At 49.5% G+C, this 17,082-nt stretch overlaps 4 protein-coding genes across 4 annotated transcripts; 2 read left to right on the top strand and 2 right to left on the bottom strand.

Moving 5' to 3' along the window:
* Positions 1 to 600: 600 nt before the first annotated feature.
* Positions 601 to 6,839, bottom strand: PENARI_c010G08269 (Zn(II)2Cys6 transcription factor; the record flags this gene model as incomplete). The annotated part of the gene is made up of 11 exons (XM_022632326.1): positions 601 to 2,940; positions 3,028 to 3,085; positions 3,404 to 4,073; positions 4,129 to 5,431; positions 5,498 to 5,587; positions 5,642 to 5,904; positions 5,983 to 6,031; positions 6,087 to 6,178; positions 6,236 to 6,547; positions 6,606 to 6,655; positions 6,733 to 6,839. 11 exons carry the CDS (start codon positions 6,837 to 6,839, stop codon positions 601 to 603), a joined length of 5,334 nt encoding a protein of 1,777 aa, XP_022487876.1.
* Positions 6,840 to 8,126: 1,287 nt separating this feature from the next.
* On the top strand, positions 8,127 to 8,912 carry PENARI_c010G00399 (flavin reductase family protein; the record flags this gene model as incomplete). The annotated part of the gene is made up of 1 exon (XM_022632099.1): positions 8,127 to 8,912. One exon carries the CDS (start codon positions 8,127 to 8,129, stop codon positions 8,910 to 8,912), a length of 786 nt encoding a protein of 261 aa, XP_022487859.1.
* A 668-nt stretch (positions 8,913 to 9,580) lies between these two features.
* Positions 9,581 to 11,148, bottom strand: PENARI_c010G04464 (uncharacterized protein; the record flags this gene model as incomplete). Its single annotated transcript, XM_022632217.1, has 7 exons — positions 9,581 to 9,656; positions 9,717 to 9,803; positions 9,856 to 10,513; positions 10,565 to 10,692; positions 10,751 to 10,884; positions 10,951 to 11,070; positions 11,128 to 11,148. 7 exons carry the CDS (start codon positions 11,146 to 11,148, stop codon positions 9,581 to 9,583), a joined length of 1,224 nt encoding a protein of 407 aa, XP_022487896.1.
* A 1,354-nt stretch (positions 11,149 to 12,502) lies between these two features.
* Positions 12,503 to 13,904, top strand: PENARI_c010G08752 (homoserine acetyltransferase family protein; the record flags this gene model as incomplete). Its single annotated transcript, XM_022632342.1, has 6 exons — positions 12,503 to 12,644; positions 12,724 to 13,216; positions 13,270 to 13,379; positions 13,433 to 13,580; positions 13,637 to 13,716; positions 13,771 to 13,904. 6 exons carry the CDS (start codon positions 12,503 to 12,505, stop codon positions 13,902 to 13,904), a joined length of 1,107 nt encoding a protein of 368 aa, XP_022487704.1.
* Between the last annotated feature and the right edge of the window lie 3,178 nt (positions 13,905 to 17,082).

Genomic DNA, 17,082 nt, shown 5'->3' with positions numbered 1-17,082 from the left:
TCCCCCCTGTGAATGCCTACAAAATCGAACTTGTTACTCTCAACGACTGTTACGACTAATCGATGAGCCGATCCGGATTTTTTTCTTTTTTGGGTTCCTGATCTACATTGTGCGGGATGTAGAGGGCTCAATTTATTATTTTGCCTTGCCCCGCCTTTTTTGGTGATCCCAAGCTGGGCTGAGACACAAGTGATACCCGTGTGAATATCCGTACTCTGAAAATCGCAATTCTTCGAGGTTATTTAATTTCGCATTTCTCCAGAGTAGACCTGTAATTTACATGTACATTTGTAATATCTTAAGACTCTGCATCTAATCTATGGGGCTAAGCGAGAGGAGCCCTGGAGGACCCCCTGGGGCAAAGTGGAGAAAATGTCCCCCACGCACTATAATTGGAATTCTCTTACAAGAACATAGATTTAATTGTTTGAAGCTAGACTCGCTAATAGATCCAGATCCACTTCTCCGGCGCAAATACATAAATCATATCAAAGGAGAGGCTATGGCTAAATCAACAGGCGCCAAAATTGAAAAACGTATAAATTCCAAGCATATCGCTGTATATCATTTCAGTCGTGGGTCGTGAGGTTTGTTTCACTTTCAAAAGAGTTCTTCTTGGATATCGGACTCGGATTGGTTGCTTTCCGATGTCGGGGGTAAAGTCGCGGTCTCTGGCTCTTCTGATACTGCAGAAGACTGGATAGAGTCAACGAGAGCATCATCCTCCTCCAGTTCCTCTGGTTGGGACTGAGGTTGGTCGGTCGGCTCCATAGACGCGGCGGGGGTTTCAACAGAGTCGGTCGAAGACGAAGGGGGTTCACCCGTGTCTTCGATTTCAGATTGAGCGGTCTCGAGCACCTGAGCCTCGTCCGCACCTTCGGAAGACTCGGTGGGCACAAAGGAAGTTCCAGCAGAATTGAGAGAAGCCTTAGATGATTCCGGGTGCTCTTCACCTTCAGGTTCAGGTGTCTCCAGCACCTCGGGTGCTGTGAAAGTCTCCGCAGCCTCCGTGGGCGCAAACGGTTCAACAGAGGCAGTAACCGGCTCCGGAGTCTCAGATGACAAAGTCTTATCTTCGTCCAAGTCTCCAGTACGAAGTATAGAATCAACAGTCGATACAGGAGCAATCGAGCTCACAACAGGAACAGAAGGCGCCAAGGCAACGCTGGAACTGGAAACGTCCAAAGGCTCCAGCACATCATACCCCAAATCCCGGGGCAGGGGACGGGTATCAAAAGACGGCGGCAACTGCTGCTGAACAGAGCCAATAGCAAGAAAAGCCACGAGGACACTCAACAAAACAAGCGCAACGTTGCGCCGGTCAGCAGCAAGGACACGGAGGTAATTGACTATGAGAACCCTCAACGCAACCTGATGCTCCCCCTGCTGCTTCCCCTGCTGCCGCCGCTCCACCTTCTCATGCCGGAACTCCGGCACAGAATCCCTCCGGCCCTCAAGAAGAGCCTGTCGCGAAAGCACAGCCTCTGACTGGAAAGACCCAGCATCAGAAGCCATACGCACATGCCCAGGCATAGGCGACTGCATCATCTCAGGTACAATCCGATTATCAGCATCAAGCAGCGAAGGCGATCCCATCTGTGGCGTAGACATAAACATAGACATAGATCTGTCATGCGCATGTGTAAGAGCCATCGACTCCTCGCCCAACCGTCGTTCCAAAGCACGCCGCACATCAGATGGCAACCAAAGCCCAACCTCGACATCGACCTTCTCCATATCGCGCCACGCAGCAGCCCACGCACCCGCGCGCATGAGCCCATTCGCGGCGAAGACGCGTATCTCCCATTTGCGGTTGCTGTCACCATGTCGGACGTGGCTGCCGCAGTCTGGACAGGCGTCGCCTTGTTCGCCGTCTGTTTCGCTTTCGCCGACGTCGGACATCTCGCGTTCGTCGGCTGTGTCGGTTTCCTCGCGGCCGAGGAAGTGCCCGTTTTGCAGGCGGGGGCGTTGCAGCTCTAAGCTTTCTAGGAGTCTTTCTTCGAGCATGTCGTATAGGTCTTCTGGGTGCGAGATTAGGACGCCTCTATCGCGGAGAACGCCCGATCCGACTCGATCTTGGAGTCGCCGCCATCGCTTCCAGTATTCTGATGGTAGGGTTTCTTCGAGGATATCCTGGTTTCGGGGGTCTGTGGCTCCGGGGACGGGGATTGATGGTGAAAGTATTGTGCAGTGTAGGAGGACCAGAGGGAACTCTTTCTCTTTCTCTTTTTCCTTCTCTCGCTCCCTCTCCTTCTTGGCTTTCGGCTTGCTCTGCGACCCATTAGGTGAGTAGTAGGGGGAACGCTTCAATGGGGAAGAGCCTGGCGAGCGTAGACCTGCCCGTCGGCGCGGCGGCGTCAAGTAGTCATCATCATCAGCCTCGTCCTCTGTATGCATCTGTAAAGCTCTAACTGAGCTCGGTTTCCTGAATGCCGCTTCGCGCTGTCGGATAGTGCGAATATTAGCAGGGACCTCGTTGAAATCACCAAAGCTAGCCTCCGACTCTTCCCTATTGTTATAGCCGGCGATCTTCTCGTGAATATCCATGTCGGGCATTTGTTTCATTTGCTTTATGCGGTCGACTGGGTGGATAAGGACGGAAGCCGGGATGGAAGATAGCGATGAGCGACTCGAGGCTCTAGACTTGAGGTGTTCTAGCTCGTCGTCTATTTCGTGGCCGAAGACGTCGCTTGTTGAGTGGCGGGTTGAGGAGGATGAGGAGTTGTATTCATAGTCGTGGTTGGACATTTGGGCATTGCTGTGTTTTGATTCGAGCGACGAAACGAGGAAGCCTTTGCCTTGAGGGGCGAATGGTTGCGGGCTTAGGATGTCTGTTGATGCGTCGTGCTGACTATCGTCATTTAACCGTGCCATAGGATTGTCATACACTGCGGCTGCCGGAGTGTGAGATAGTCCACTCTCTGTGTACGGTTTGGAGAACTACACAGTCAGTGAAACAAGGTTCCACTGCATGTCGTGAATGTGAACGTTGGGGGTTAACGTTGGACACTGTTGACGATAGCTCACCGCCCCGTTGTGCAGGGCAACGGATCGACGGATGACAGGTCGATCATCAAGCCACCGGCTATCTCCACGTTCATAGTACAATATAATGAATACATCCGTGTATAGCTCCCACGTGTTCATATAAGCTCAGTACTCAAGTAGTTGAGTCAAGTGTGCTGAGACGGAGTTGGTTGTAGATGAATCGAAGCAAAATTATAAATATAAAACCAAGGAGATCTAGTGTTGCCCAAGGATATCATCACTAGACGCCAGAAAAAGCATGCATCCTTCCAAAATTCGGGATAAAAATGAGCACAAGTCGATCGCTGAACACAAAGAAATGCAAACCCGCCAAAAATACAGAAATATATACGAGAAATGAAACATCAAACATTACGGAGGTCGTGGTGTCGCATCGTCAGGGCTCATGAGGGGAAAATTTTGATGATCGCCAAAAAAGCTGAGGACATCTTGTGGGAGATACTCCAGCCAGGGTATGATCTCGCCGTTTGCAAAAGGGAATGAGTCCTGCTGATGGAGGGAGTTCATATCAACGTCGTGGGTTCCAATCATCATCCCGTTATCCGTATTCATCATCGTCGGGGGGAGATCAGGGCCGCGAGAGCCCATCTGATTTCTGCTTGGGTGTTCTGCGGTCGTGGGAGGTATGGAGTAGTTGTAGGAAGGTTGTGGTTCCATTTGGGACGATGGGAGATTGGGGAAGAGCGGTCTTGCTGTTTGAGTGCTTGATTCTGGGTATGATGGATCCATGTTCATATAGTAGGGTTCATTGCCGAGGCTTGGGGATGGAACATGCGAGTATTTGGGGTTCGGAGTTGTGAGGGTTGATGTGTGCTTTTCAAGGCCATGCGGTTGGGCGAGAGGTTGGGCATAGGAGCTGGGCCCTTCTCCGGCATTTGGAGAGAGGATAGGGTAGCTGTGGCTGTATCGGGATGAGTATGTTTGCTTATTGGGAAGATGTTCATTCTGAGTCGTGGGCATCTGATAAAGCAAGCTCAAATTCGGCTGAGCAGAGCCCGTGGCTCCTGCAAGTGCCCATCCGATTGCTGTGAATGCCAGAGTCAGTGAGTATTCCATAACAGCATTGGTACATAAACATACCTTGACTTGGATCAATAAGTGGTGACCGCCTTCCATCCGATGAGATGTCAGCCACGCCTGCTCTTTCCGGATCAAAGCTAGAGTCTGCCCGTGTTTTGCCTGCCCGCCAAGGCCCCGACCCGAGAGGCTGCCCTGGAGCGAACCCATCGGCGTTCTCCATATCTTCCACGGTATAAAGAAGAGGATCGACGATTCCCTTGGCCTTCTGATCCAGTACTGTCAATATATACCCTGTGCCTTCCCAGTACGTATTAAGTGCTTTCAGGGCCTTGTAGCACCGTTGATAGTTCTCCTTGGCAGCAGAAGCTAGCAGGATATGCTTTTGAGTGGACTTTCGTTCTGTTCCATTGGATGATTCCATGGTAGGCATCACAAATCCGCTGGACTGGTTCGTCAATAATGGTTGCGGTGGAGGCGAGCCAGAGCTCGACGGAGATGTGTAATATGCACTTTCCATGAGGAACGCACAAGCCGCAATGTACATCGGCTGACTCGTAAACGGGTTACCGATAAAACTTTTACCATCGATGAGTTCTGAGAAAGAAAGAATATCCGCGATGGTTTTGGCAGATGACATGGACAGTTCTCGACTGTTGGGGTAGAGATGTTGGATTGTCCCGCCGAAGGAGTTCAAAAGTGTCGGCTGGTGCAGCAGGACGATAAGCGTGTGGAACCAGAAGTGAAGAAGGATGAAATTAGTCCCTTCCTTGGCCTTGACATAGGCCTGGAAGTTGGCCGCGTTGAAATAAAGCCGCGGAGATAGACGTTGGTAGATACCAGTAAGGTCGCTTTCCATCCCAGCAAGCATCTTGAGGGTATCCGGTGTAACGCGCTTAACATCCTGAATCCCGTTGATAAGATCGGTCACTCGCCCGTAGAGGTGAATGATACGAATAAGCGGCGGGAACGGTGCAGGCCACCCGTTCGGTAGTTGAGATTCAGATTGAAGAGGAAAGCAGAGCTCAATATCCTCATCGCGTAATGTCACTGGTCGTCCGGTGCCCGACGAGATTACTCTGTCCAGGAAGAAGATGCTCCAGAACGAATCAACACGTTCCCGTTCTCGAGCCCGTTCCGAACTCAGAGGCTTTGGCGTCATCTTCGGAGTATGATGCACATCAAGGTCATCGTATTGATCTTCCCTTAAATTCCCAGCATGTCCGGTCATAACTTCGCTTGGTGTGACTCCTCTCTGGCCATAGCTGTGTTTTAGGCCTTGGAACTTTTGCAAACCAAGGTCCTGGGCCATCCGAATCGATATCCCGAGATACATCCACAGGCCACTATCATGATTCGACCCAAACTGTTCATATGCCAGTAATAGGCAAGCTTGGACGGCGGAAAGAGTCGGACAAGGTAATGAATCCACCAAGGCGCTCATTGCTCGGTGACCGAAAGGTAGACCCCGATCCCATTTTTTGACGTCTAGTGGTTGCTGCGAATTATCGATAGGCTGGGCCTGTGGTGGTCCAAGTAATGGGTGTGGTGAGAATCTTGCAGCCAGTGCACATACCGCATCTACCAACATGGTATCAACTCTTTTGTCTTTGAGGTCTTGAAGGAATCTGTCGCGCTGTAGGAATGGAAAACTGCAACCCAAATGGGCGAAGAAGAGATCGCATAAATGGGACACAAGGTTCGAAACAGGCAGCGTATCATCTCGGTCGTAGAATGGGATCGTATTTGCGTCGCGATTATCACGGTTCTCTGCTATCGGGGCCGAGGGTCCAGTCGTGATACCGGAAGGCTTGGGGCTCCGAAGAGGAGAGAGGGAATCTATAGGTCAGTGTTAGTAACAATGGTCCGGGGCCCTGTATGTACCTGACTATGCGATCGAATAGCTTGATGACTTACCTGAAGACGCAGAAGCATTACTCTTGCGAGAGCCTCGAATTTGTACGACCTGAGCATAGATTAGAGGACTGTTATGCTGTATATATCCAAAGAGGAATGCAAACCATCTGCTTAAAGCCGGGCACGATCGCGGTCGGTCCAAAGTATCGAAAGTATGGGACGTGGGTGCGATTCCCTGAGCTCACAGAGGTCCCTCCTAGAAGAGTCAAGTCAGTATGGACTAAGCCGCAACCGAGCTGCCTCTCTAACTCACTGCTCCGTGGACTGTCAATAGCCACTTGTGTATCCAACTCTTTGTTCACCCGCGATGGTTCCCGATTGGAGGCATCCTTTCCATCCGGCGCTTTCACTTTAGGCGACTTGTCCACCGCAGGCTTGGACATGGTTGTCCGGACCGGCTCCGGAGAACAACTCTCGACAGCCCGGGTAACACGCTCACTAGATCCATTCTGACCGGACAGATTCGGCGGAGCACGGGTTGTAGAATCGGACTGTGTTCGCAGATGGGCGGTCGAGTCGGTATATCCAAGACAAGTGTGCTTATAGTCAGAGCATGTCTTGCAAACTGTCCTCACATATCCATCAGCAACGGTATCTCGACCAGGACACTCGGCGCATCCTACCTGGTTGCTCGCCTGAACATCGAATCTTGCGCCGGCGACATGTGAGACAACTAAACGTAGATCGCATGTGATGTCAGTATTCGGAGGTTGCCGAGTAGGTCACATGGGGCCAGGGCGGTTCACGTACGCGGCGTTGACCCGGCGGCGCTTGGTTTGCGGCTGGCCGTCGGTTGCGACAAAGCGGATTTGTCGCGGTGGAGGATTGCCGCTCTTCTTGGGAGAAGGGGGGCTCATGGCGAGCCAGGTTTTAGCCGTGGTCCCGACCCATTGGGTATCTGTATGCTTGTCCCTGGTTTCGGGGGGCGATCGGTCGGCGCGCGGTGGTTCAGCTGTAGCGACGAGAGTTGACTGTTGGACAGATGAAGCGACAGGGGAGGTCGTACGAAAGAAGGACGAACTTCGGTGACGACAGCTGCATCAGGTGGGCGGAATGAGATACGTTTACAAGTGACAAGGGATAAAGACGAGAGGAAGTTGAGGAGGGAAGAGGGGATGTACTACGCCACCCCAGATCTCACGATGTTTTCCAAAGGAATCTTGACCGCTAAGTCGAAAACAGCAACCACCTCGTTTAGGCCTTCAACAGACACCTGTACAAGATCTGATGGTCATGGGATTTGCCCTGGTGGGGCGATCCATACGTTCCCGTGGGGGTTAGGATGTTCTATATACTGTAGGTCTAATCCATTTGGTCATAGTCTCGGCAACAATACCCTAGAATAACTTACAACACTCTAAGATAGGGGGCTATATATAAGGTCTTGTCGCATCAACTCCGAGTCCCCGGAGTTCAAACTCCGGGGGATCTGGGGGCCCGTGTTTCGAGACCCCACGTCCCCTTCTGGGTCACCACCTGTTGAATACATAACTCAGCGTCAACGATATGTACATTAGTTCGCATTCTGTCAAAGCTTAGATTGTTACAAGATGGATGCTCAAAGCTTGAGTACTTGTTCTGCAAAAAAGGAGCTCTTGTCAACCGATGTATATAGATTGCGTATGGTTCTATAATAGCTTCAACGGGAGTTATATCGAACGTTCGATGCATTTAACCGGTTGAAGTGATGTCGCATAAAGATAGTCCCGCATGGTATAGCAGTCGGCCCGAGATTCGGGTGAGCGTATAGGCACACACTACATATCAAGATAACATGACATGAAGCGTGGCAATATCTACAACTCAGCCAAATATGCCGTGGAATTAACTCGCAGATAAAACGCGCGATAAGGATGCAAGGTGCAGCTATTTCAAACCACGTTCAAACCCCAGTCTTCATGCATTTACTTACATCTATGTACCGAGTTACTCGGAAATCCTCCCTGCAATCACTGTAAGTACCTCAATGCCACCATCCCCTACCAACAAACCCAATTACCCACCATCCACACCGATCTGAAGCTCCGCGGGGCAACGGTGAACAAAGCTGATTTATAATCTCCAGTCCAACACGTCTTCTGGCAAATTGCACGCAAATCAAACTCCCATACCCAACCCCCCGATCTTTCAGCCAAACGCACGACATGTCAAGCGCCCACCCAGACTTCGAAAAAACCCAAGCCGCGCGCCCAGACTGGCGCCAGGGCGCCGAAGTCGTCTACACCAAGTCCCCAAACCCCACATGGAAGTACGGAGATGGAGCAAATGATAACGGCGAGAGCTTGAAGAAAAACCACGTCGAGATCGATCCCAATGCCGAAGGCCGGCCTGCAGTCTCCAACTATAAGCTCCTGATCTCGGGAATGGTGCCTCGGCCCATCGCCTTGGTTAGCACTCGATCAGCTGATGGCAAGTCTACAAACCTGGCACCTTTCAGTTACTCGCAGGTTGTCTGCCATGACCCTCCACTCTTCGTCGTTGGGTTCTCGGGCTCTTTCGAGAAGGCAAAGGATACATTGAAGAACTTGGCCGAGACGAAGGAATGTGTTGTCAATATTATCTCAGAACACTTCATCGAGGCGGCCAATTCTACTTGTATCAATGCTCCATACGGTGTATCTGAGTGGGAGACCTCGGGACTGCACCAGGCTCCCAGCGCCGTGGTCAAGGCTGCCCGTGTTAAGGAGTCTGTGCTGTCGATTGAAGCTAAGCTTGTTGAAATTAAGGAGTTTGAGAGTCGCGCTACTCCTGGCAAGAAGTCTGGTTGTATGGCTATGGTTGAAGGTGTTCGCTTCTGGGTCAGAGATGATGCTGTCAATGAGGAGAGGAGTGCTATCGACTTGAATGTTTTAAAGCCTGTTAGTCGGCTTGGTGGTATCACTTATGGTCGGACTACGGAGGTTATTGAGATTCCTCGGCCTCAGTACTAGAAGAAATGGGGTGACGCCATTGATGTAAATATATATCGCTATATGTACCGGATTTCAGGCCGCGGCCGCGACTTGCCCGATTGCGGTGCCGCCGTTTTAATAGGGTGCTCAGGGTCCTACTCACTGAGTATTCACAACACAGGCTGATTCCTCAGCGCCTAGTTTGCTTGATAAGCAGTCAGATGATACTCCGTGAATGCTTAGGGTATGCTCCGTAATGTTAAGTAATGCTAAGGATATACTCAATGGAGCATTCAGGCCTTGCTAATTAACGCCTAGGGCATACTCAGTGATTGCTTAGGCTAAAGCTGTGCTCACTGGGTACTCCGACAGAGTGGGACTAGGCTTAGTGAACGTAAATAACTTGAGAACCAAAAAAACAGAACTGAAACGAAGAAGTTAATAGAGCAAGGAAACTATTTGAGATAAAGAAAGAGAGAGCCCCTAAAATAGTTAGTTTTTGGACAGATTCGGTGCCGGAAAACATCCACAACAACTTAGGGGGGGGGGAATTTGCTTCTTATTGAGAAACTCCAAACGAGGATCTGAAATTGCGGCGTCTTTGGCAATATGACCAAGTAACGAAAACCATTCCGAGGTCCATTGATGCTACCAAATCACTTTTTCCCATCTATATAGTTGATCCAGTGAACCAACACCCGTCGAGTTCATTTGGGTGTTGTGGCTTTGACAACAGCGCTGATACTGCGAGCAGTGTAGTCGATATTGAATTTGTTGAGCCCACTAAAGGCAAGAAACATGTCAGCTCGGCATTTGTTCCCAAATTATGCTCATCAAACATACGCGATAGATATTCTCCCAGAGTCCTGAAGATAAACATGGTGCTTATTTCGGAGGAGAGTGACTTGTTCCACAGATAGTCCAACGTATCTAAAGAAAGTCAGTAAGGTAAATCTCCCCGAGTTCGATATTGGTAGCTTACGAAAACATCCCGTTCTGTTCAGTGATATGCCGCCAGTCACCTGGTGTTCCCAATTTCTCCAATCCTTCCCTAAGCGCAATTCGACGATGCTTGAGTTGGTTTGCCATATCACGCACTTCCTCCCGCCATTGGCGCTCCAAAACCTCATCTGATAGAACAGTTTCAATAATTTTGGACCCGAAGTCGGGCGGTGCGCCAGACTCAGCTCGTGCGAGTAGTCTCAGGTGCGTTTCTATTCTCTTTCCCACTTCCTCGCTTGGAACAAGAATGGAAAGAATCCCAACGCGTTCGCTGTAAAGCCCAAAGGATTTTCCGTATGTCGAGACAAAGACAAGCGGGATTTCGTGCTCGGCAAACAAACGAACTCCTTCAAGATCCGTGTCAATGTCTCCTGAGGCAAATCCGGGATACGCAGCATCAAAGAATGCCAAGTGACCACGCTGGGAGAAAATTGAGGCGAGCTCTCGCCACTGATCTGGTGATGGATCACATCCAGTTGGGTTCTGGGCTCCAGACTGGAGAAGGACAACGGATTGAGCTGGCAACAACTTGATGGCCTCTGCAAACGTCACAAAATCGAAGCTGTTCGTCTTGCTGCTAAAATACGGCAGAACGCTGGGCTTGATTCCCGCAGATTGAAATACGTAAGGATGGTTTACTGTGATTCGGTCAGCATTGCTTTTGTATGAGTGATCAAGCGACGCCTTACACCAAGAATCGCTTGGAAGGAAGATCTCGGGGTTCCCAGTCTGCTTCCATGGTCCGTAATGATTCTTCAACACAACTGCGCCGACATGGCATCCGCCACTTGCGCCGAGTGTCTGTGTGGAAACTATCCTGATAAATAGACTCAGCTCGGGACCGATTGGTAAAGAAAATGTGCGTCCTCTTATACCTTTTCTCCCGCAACAGACGATGATCCGCCCCAAAGAGCAACTTGGCACTCAAGTCCCTATAATTCTGGGAACCTAGAGAGGAAGGGCGATACTCATGATGCCAATCGGGATCATTGAATATTGTCGTCTTTGCCTGTGACATGAATAGCAAGGATTTAGTGATGCGCCGGTGTAGAATAGTGAACTTGGGAAGTTATACCTTTTTCACACTTGGCAACACATAGGCTTTCCCTTCGTTCGTTTTGTAGACGCCCACAAGGAGGTCAGTTCTGTTGGGATCGGTATCGGCTCGGAACTGCCCAATGAGAGCTTCAAGGCCCTCTAAACATGTTCTTAATTCCGTTTATCAATTAAAATTATCAATTGTATCATTTACCTGTTCGGCCCACTGGGACATCTTGGAAAGGATTTGCTGCTATGCTACCCATTTTTGTTGCTGAGGGTGAGTCGAGAAAATAGGGTTACTACGTTCAATCTTATACCTGCGGGGAAATAGATGGCTTCGAGTGATATGTATCTAGGAGCACGCAATTGGCAACACGCCATTATGTCGCAATATGGGAAAGATGCCAAATAGTTTGGGAGTATTGTTTCTCCATAACAGTTTTCTCTCAATTATCAGTGAATTATGTGATACTGGATTTAGTCAGCTTTAGACCCTAGACCTGGGAAAGCTCGCGAGCCGTACGTGACCAGCTCGAGCCTAAAACCTAAGCTTGTCGCGAGCTTTTTCCAGGCCTAGCTAGAGGCGAACTACCGAGGATCGACCGCTACATTAATTACGCCAGCCTTTTGTTGACGGGACCACGGTCAAGAGTGCTAGGTGAGCGACTACATCTAGATAAGGCTAGCGTGGTGCAGGTTATTGAGATGACTGCTGACTTAGCTGCTCCCGTGCTTTACTTTGGCCTTGCGCAGTGAGTAGATCTACATAGGTGACGCTCAGTGATAAGTCCTCCAGCTTACGAAATGGCCAGGTGATGCTCAATGAGTGAATGAGTATGTAATACTCAGGTGCGTGCTCATTTTACTCAGTGATCAAAAAGGGGCGAGGGGTGAGCACTAAAAGGGGAAGGGAAAGCCATTTCGCGTGGCCTAAAATCTGGTGTATATGCTTTCGGAGACTTAAGAGGTTGGTTTATAGATTGAACGGAGATATATATCTCGACTGCGCAAAGTTCATCCGCAAAATTCCATCTGCTTGATAATCATATCACAATTATTTTCACTAGCGTCTCGTTTTTGCAGCTTGGCTTTTGCCTACTTTGGTTTAGAACTTTGGGTGAGCTCCACAGACCTGGAGCAGTGCGGTGTTGAAGATCTCTACCTGAAGTCGACTAGAATTAAAACCAGGAACAAGCCGACTCCAAACAGCATGAAATAATATATTTGATCCGAAACTCTACTGCCCTGCAAGTGTTGGTTAAAGTTGTTGCTCACCAAGCTCAGGTGGGGTCCTCCCAACCCGAAAAGTGGCCGAGAACTACCTAGAAAGCAAGCTTGAATTCCTCCGTGCTGAGTAGATATCTCGCCGGAGGCCCAGTTTAGATAATCATTCAGGGCTTGTAGCAAGTATTCGTGACAAATATCCGAAGTATAGGATAGCTCCGATTAAAGCCGTGCGGAGGAGCGGGGTCGTTATCTCCAACTCCAACTATAAATGAGAGGACATCTGCATATCGCTGTTCTCCGACGAGAATCTTTGCAACTTCATCACTTTGACCCGAAAACAGACAAAAAGAAGAGTGAATATGTCTGAAGAATACGAAACCTATAAGTTGGGAGACTGGGAGCTTCAGAGTGGACAAAAGATTGAAAATGCCCATATCGCATACAAGACTTTTGGTGATCCCAAGTCTCCAGCCATCGTCTATCCAAGTTGGTTCTCGGGAGGTAAATTCTATCCAAGACACTTCTGCATTGTCCACGGTGTGTCTGAGTAAAGAGAAAACTGACACAACAGTATATACAGCTATCTCCGACAACTTCTGGTTGATCGGCGAAGACAAGTTCCTCAATCCTAAGGACTTCTTCATTATTATCACAGCTTTGTTTGGCAATGGCCAATCCTCTTCCCCATCGAACCAGCCTGCCCCCGGTCCATTCCCGAAGGTCTCATTCTACGATAATGTGCGAGCGCAGCATGAGCTCGTGACCAAGCACTTCGGCATCACGCATTTGCGCGCTGTCGTGGGTTGGTCGATGGGTGGTGCTCAATCTTTCCAATGGGCGACTCAGTATCCGGAGTTTATGGATATTGTCATTCCCTTCTGCACGTCGGCGAAGACTTCGCTACATAACAAGGTCTTTCTGGAGGGTGTGAAAAGCTCGCTTATTGCGGCGAAGAAGCTTAGTTCTGCTGGGACGGGGGAACTTGGGGTTAGAAATAGTGCGGAGGCATTTACCTGGAGTGCCGAAGAGAAAAATGCTGGATTGAGGGCTATGGGTCGGGTCTATGCTGGATGGTAAGATGCCAGGGAATGTGGATGCGTGTGAATCCTCTGACAAATAGAAACAGGGGCCTCAGCCAGGCATTTTATCGGCATAAGTTGCATGAAACTGCGCTCGGATACAACAATCTTGAGGATTTCATGGTCAACTTTTGGGAGAAGTGGGCCTGTTCCAAAGGTATTGTTGGGTCTAATACGGATGGCCTCAAAGATCTGACACAATCTTCCTAGATCCCGAGAATCTGCTGGTTATGCTACAAACCTGGCAAAATGGAGATGTCTCGCAGCAAGAGCCGTATAATGGTGATTTTGAAAAGGCCATGGCATCCATCAAAGCCAAGACTCTTGTTTTGCCGGGAAAGACCGATCTTTATTTCCCGTATGCTGGATTAGCGCCTTTTCAATTTGGACAAACTGACTGTTTTATCCGTTTAGGCCGGAGGACTCGGAGTATGAAGTTGCTTGTATGAAGCCCGGTGTTGGGACACTGGATATCTTCCCTTCGATCTGGGGTCGTAAGTCAACCTATACCCGAAATAAAGATTTAAGCAAGCTAATTCGCTATGCAGATTGGGCAGGGGGTCCGGGTGATAGCAAGGACGATGTTGAATGGCTTGACAAGAAGATGTCGCGATTCTTTGCTGACAATGGACCGAATGGTGTCGACTCTCTCACTGAGAAGATCAAGAACATGCTAGGCTGATTGTGCGTATCATAATTTGGAATGGAACATGGTTCATGATGCAAAAATGTAGAGCGTAAACATCCCGGCTTGATCAGGCATACAGATCATGTGACGGCATGAGTAAGCGTGATCCAAGAAGCGCCGACGAACCTTGCATGTCGGCACAATCTCCTCCTCATCATTCCTTTCTTTACTCACTTTGGGTCGTGTGCGCCGGATTCACTTTCTCAGTCATTTTACTTTGAATTTTTCCTCAAGCGTCATTTAATCTATTTCCGGAGCTCTTTTTCTTCGATCGTCACCGACCTTCCGAGATCAATTCCCTACCTTCACGCCGTCCTTTTCAAGCCTTTATACCAATCTTGATAATATTTACAATGTCCGCACCACCCGTTCGCCAGTGGGGTGTCACTCCTCCCATTTCGACAGTTTTGCCGACCCAGGGCGAGCTTGCGGCGAACGACGATCTGATTGCGGAGCTCAAGGCTCAGAACAACTTCGAGCTCCCCACAGAGACAGAGAAAAGGTGTGTTCAGGGTTGGGAAAAGGAAGCTTGAAAGCTCCGAAACTGATGCCGGCACAGGCAACAAGTCCTCCAATTACTGCAGCGCGTCGCAGTAGAGTTCGTGCAATCGGTCAGTCGCAAGAAGGGCCTGTCGAATGCTGCCGTTGAGGCTTCCGGCGGTAAAATCTTCACATATGGAAGTTATCGCCTGGGTGTTTATGGACCAGGTAAGTTGCAATGCAAGATGAACACTGGATCTCGTTCTTTGGTTGACCACGGTTGCTGGCAGGATCCGATATCGATACCCTAGTGGTTGGACCGAAGCATGTCCTGATCGATGATTTCTTCTCCGACTTCCCTCCTATCCTCCAAAGAATGGCCAGCGAAGGTGCAATCGAGAAGATGACACCAGTGCCCGATGCCTTCGTTCCCATCATCAAACTTGAACTATGTGGAATCAGTATCGATTTGATTTTCGCGCGCCTCATTATCCCTGCTATCCCGATGAACCTGGACCTTAAGAACAATGATTATCTCCGAGGACTGGATGAGAGAGAAGTGCGGTCGCTGAATGGAACTCGTGTCACAGATGAGATTCTAGAGCTTGTGCCTCAGCAAAAAACCTTCCGTCTTGCATTGCGCGCTATCAAGCTTTGGGCTCAACGTAAGTGACTCATCGTCAATGTCGTATTATGATGTGATTAAGCTGACCATATGAAGGGCGTGCGATTTATTCCAACATCGTCGGTTTCCCCGGTGGTGTCGCGTGGGCTATGTTGGTGGCTCGAGTTTGCCAACTCTACCCTCAAGCCAGCGGATCTGTCATTGTGGGCAAGTTCTTCCGGATCATGAACAAGTGGAGCTGGCCCCAGCCCGTCTTACTGAAGCAGATTGAGGATGGCCCGCTTCAGATGAAAGTCTGGAACCCGAAGGTACGCCCATGGTTCCCCTTTCTTCCGACAGTATGAACTGACAATATCAGATTTATCATGGCGATCGGTTCCATCTGATGCCCATCATCACTCCCGCATATCCGTCCATGTGTGCGACGCACAACATTAGTATGTCCACAAAGGCTGTCATCCTGAGGGAGCTCCAGCGAGGAGGAGATATAGTGGACAAGATCTTCATGAAACAGCTTTCGTGGAATGATCTGTTCACTCGCCACACATTCTTCACCAACGACTACAAGTATTATATCAGCATAACTGCCTCTAGCAGGACTAAGGAGGCCGAGTCAGCCTGGTCAGGTCTTGTCGAGTCCAAGCTGCGCCACCTTGTCGGAGCTCTTGACCGCAAACCCATCATTGCAGTTGCCCACCCATTCCCCAAAGGCTTCGAAAGAATTCATACTATCGCCAACGAACAACAAATGGAAGCCGTTAAGAATGGATCTACACAGTATCAGGCTAAGGGCACCAAAACTGAGAAGACTGATGAGACGAAGGATGCCGTTCACCAAGCTGCTATCCAGAACACCCTCGAGAATGCAGAGGTCCCAGAGCCAAGCGAAAGCCAGACGAATCCGGAACCCGATGGTCACACCGTCTACACCACTACGTATTATATCGGACTGGAGTTGAAGCCTCTCGAACCAGGTAATGACTCCGCTACCGCTGTGTAATTTTTCTAACTCCTCCAGGTCAATCACGAGAGCTGGACATCTCCACTGATGCGAACATTTTCAAGTCCAATTGCACATCGTGGACAGGGTTCCAGCCTGAGGTCATGGAACTAGCTGTCACTCATACTCGCAAGTAAGTCAATTTTTATCGCTCGCGAATTCATGAACTCAACTGAACACCCACAGCTTCGATTTGCCAGACGATGTCTTCGAGCCTGGTGAGGTCAAGCCTGTTCGGCCGAAGAAGAAGGTCATCAAGAGGACGGAAGCAGCCGGTCAGAAACGGAACATCAGCCAGTTGGACGTAAGTGTAAAGAAGAAAGCGAGACGAACCTGACTTGGCAAGAGACCAATCCTGGAATCCGCTATCCAACGTCCTACAAGACAATTCCCAGGATTCCGACAGCTAGGAAAGACTAATACCAACATTGATTTCCAGGGCTCGTCAGAAGTAAACGCGAAACGCCACGCCGCCACTCCAGCTTGAAGCATCCCCCGATCATACCAGATCATACCTTCGCCTTATACACCACGCCGGGGCTGGTCCCCATTGAAATTGATAACAGAAACTGTCCGAACGTCGTTGAATTGCCAGAGGTCTCTGACCCTTGATTTTGCAGTCCTACTCACAAGAAGTGATCATTCAACTCCAGTGCCTGCCGAGTTGCCATTCTCTACGGTGAACCTTCCCTAACCCTGAAGTACAAGGTTGGTTTTCTCTTCTCTGTCCTCTGCGTTGTTGCTGGATAAGCAACTAGATCTGAGACATGCCTTTTTCTTTGAGCAGTCCCTCGGGACATTTTCATATGGTGCATAACTACCTGCGTCAGCTTTCTTATGTTCCATATCTCATCGGTGTAGTATTTCCTTGGTACTGCAGGCTGGCTTTTATCCACGCTGTATGTATCCATTCGACATCTTGCAGATAGTTCAAATAGTTGAATGCAATGTGTCCTGCGGCATGCGGGCTACACTTAATCCACCAATATAATCTCAGTCTTACAAAGGAATCACTAATAGAAGTGTGATCTGATGCGATATCTCTAAAAGACTTGTATAAACAGATC

Source organism: Penicillium arizonense, assembly GCF_001773325.1.
Source record: "Penicillium arizonense strain CBS 141311 chromosome Unknown PENARI_contig010, whole genome shotgun sequence".
NCBI classification, from domain to species: domain Eukaryota; kingdom Fungi; phylum Ascomycota; class Eurotiomycetes; order Eurotiales; family Aspergillaceae; genus Penicillium; species Penicillium arizonense.
The sequence above is the reverse complement of the archived record's forward strand: the minus strand, read 5'-3'. Positions and strand labels throughout refer to the sequence as shown.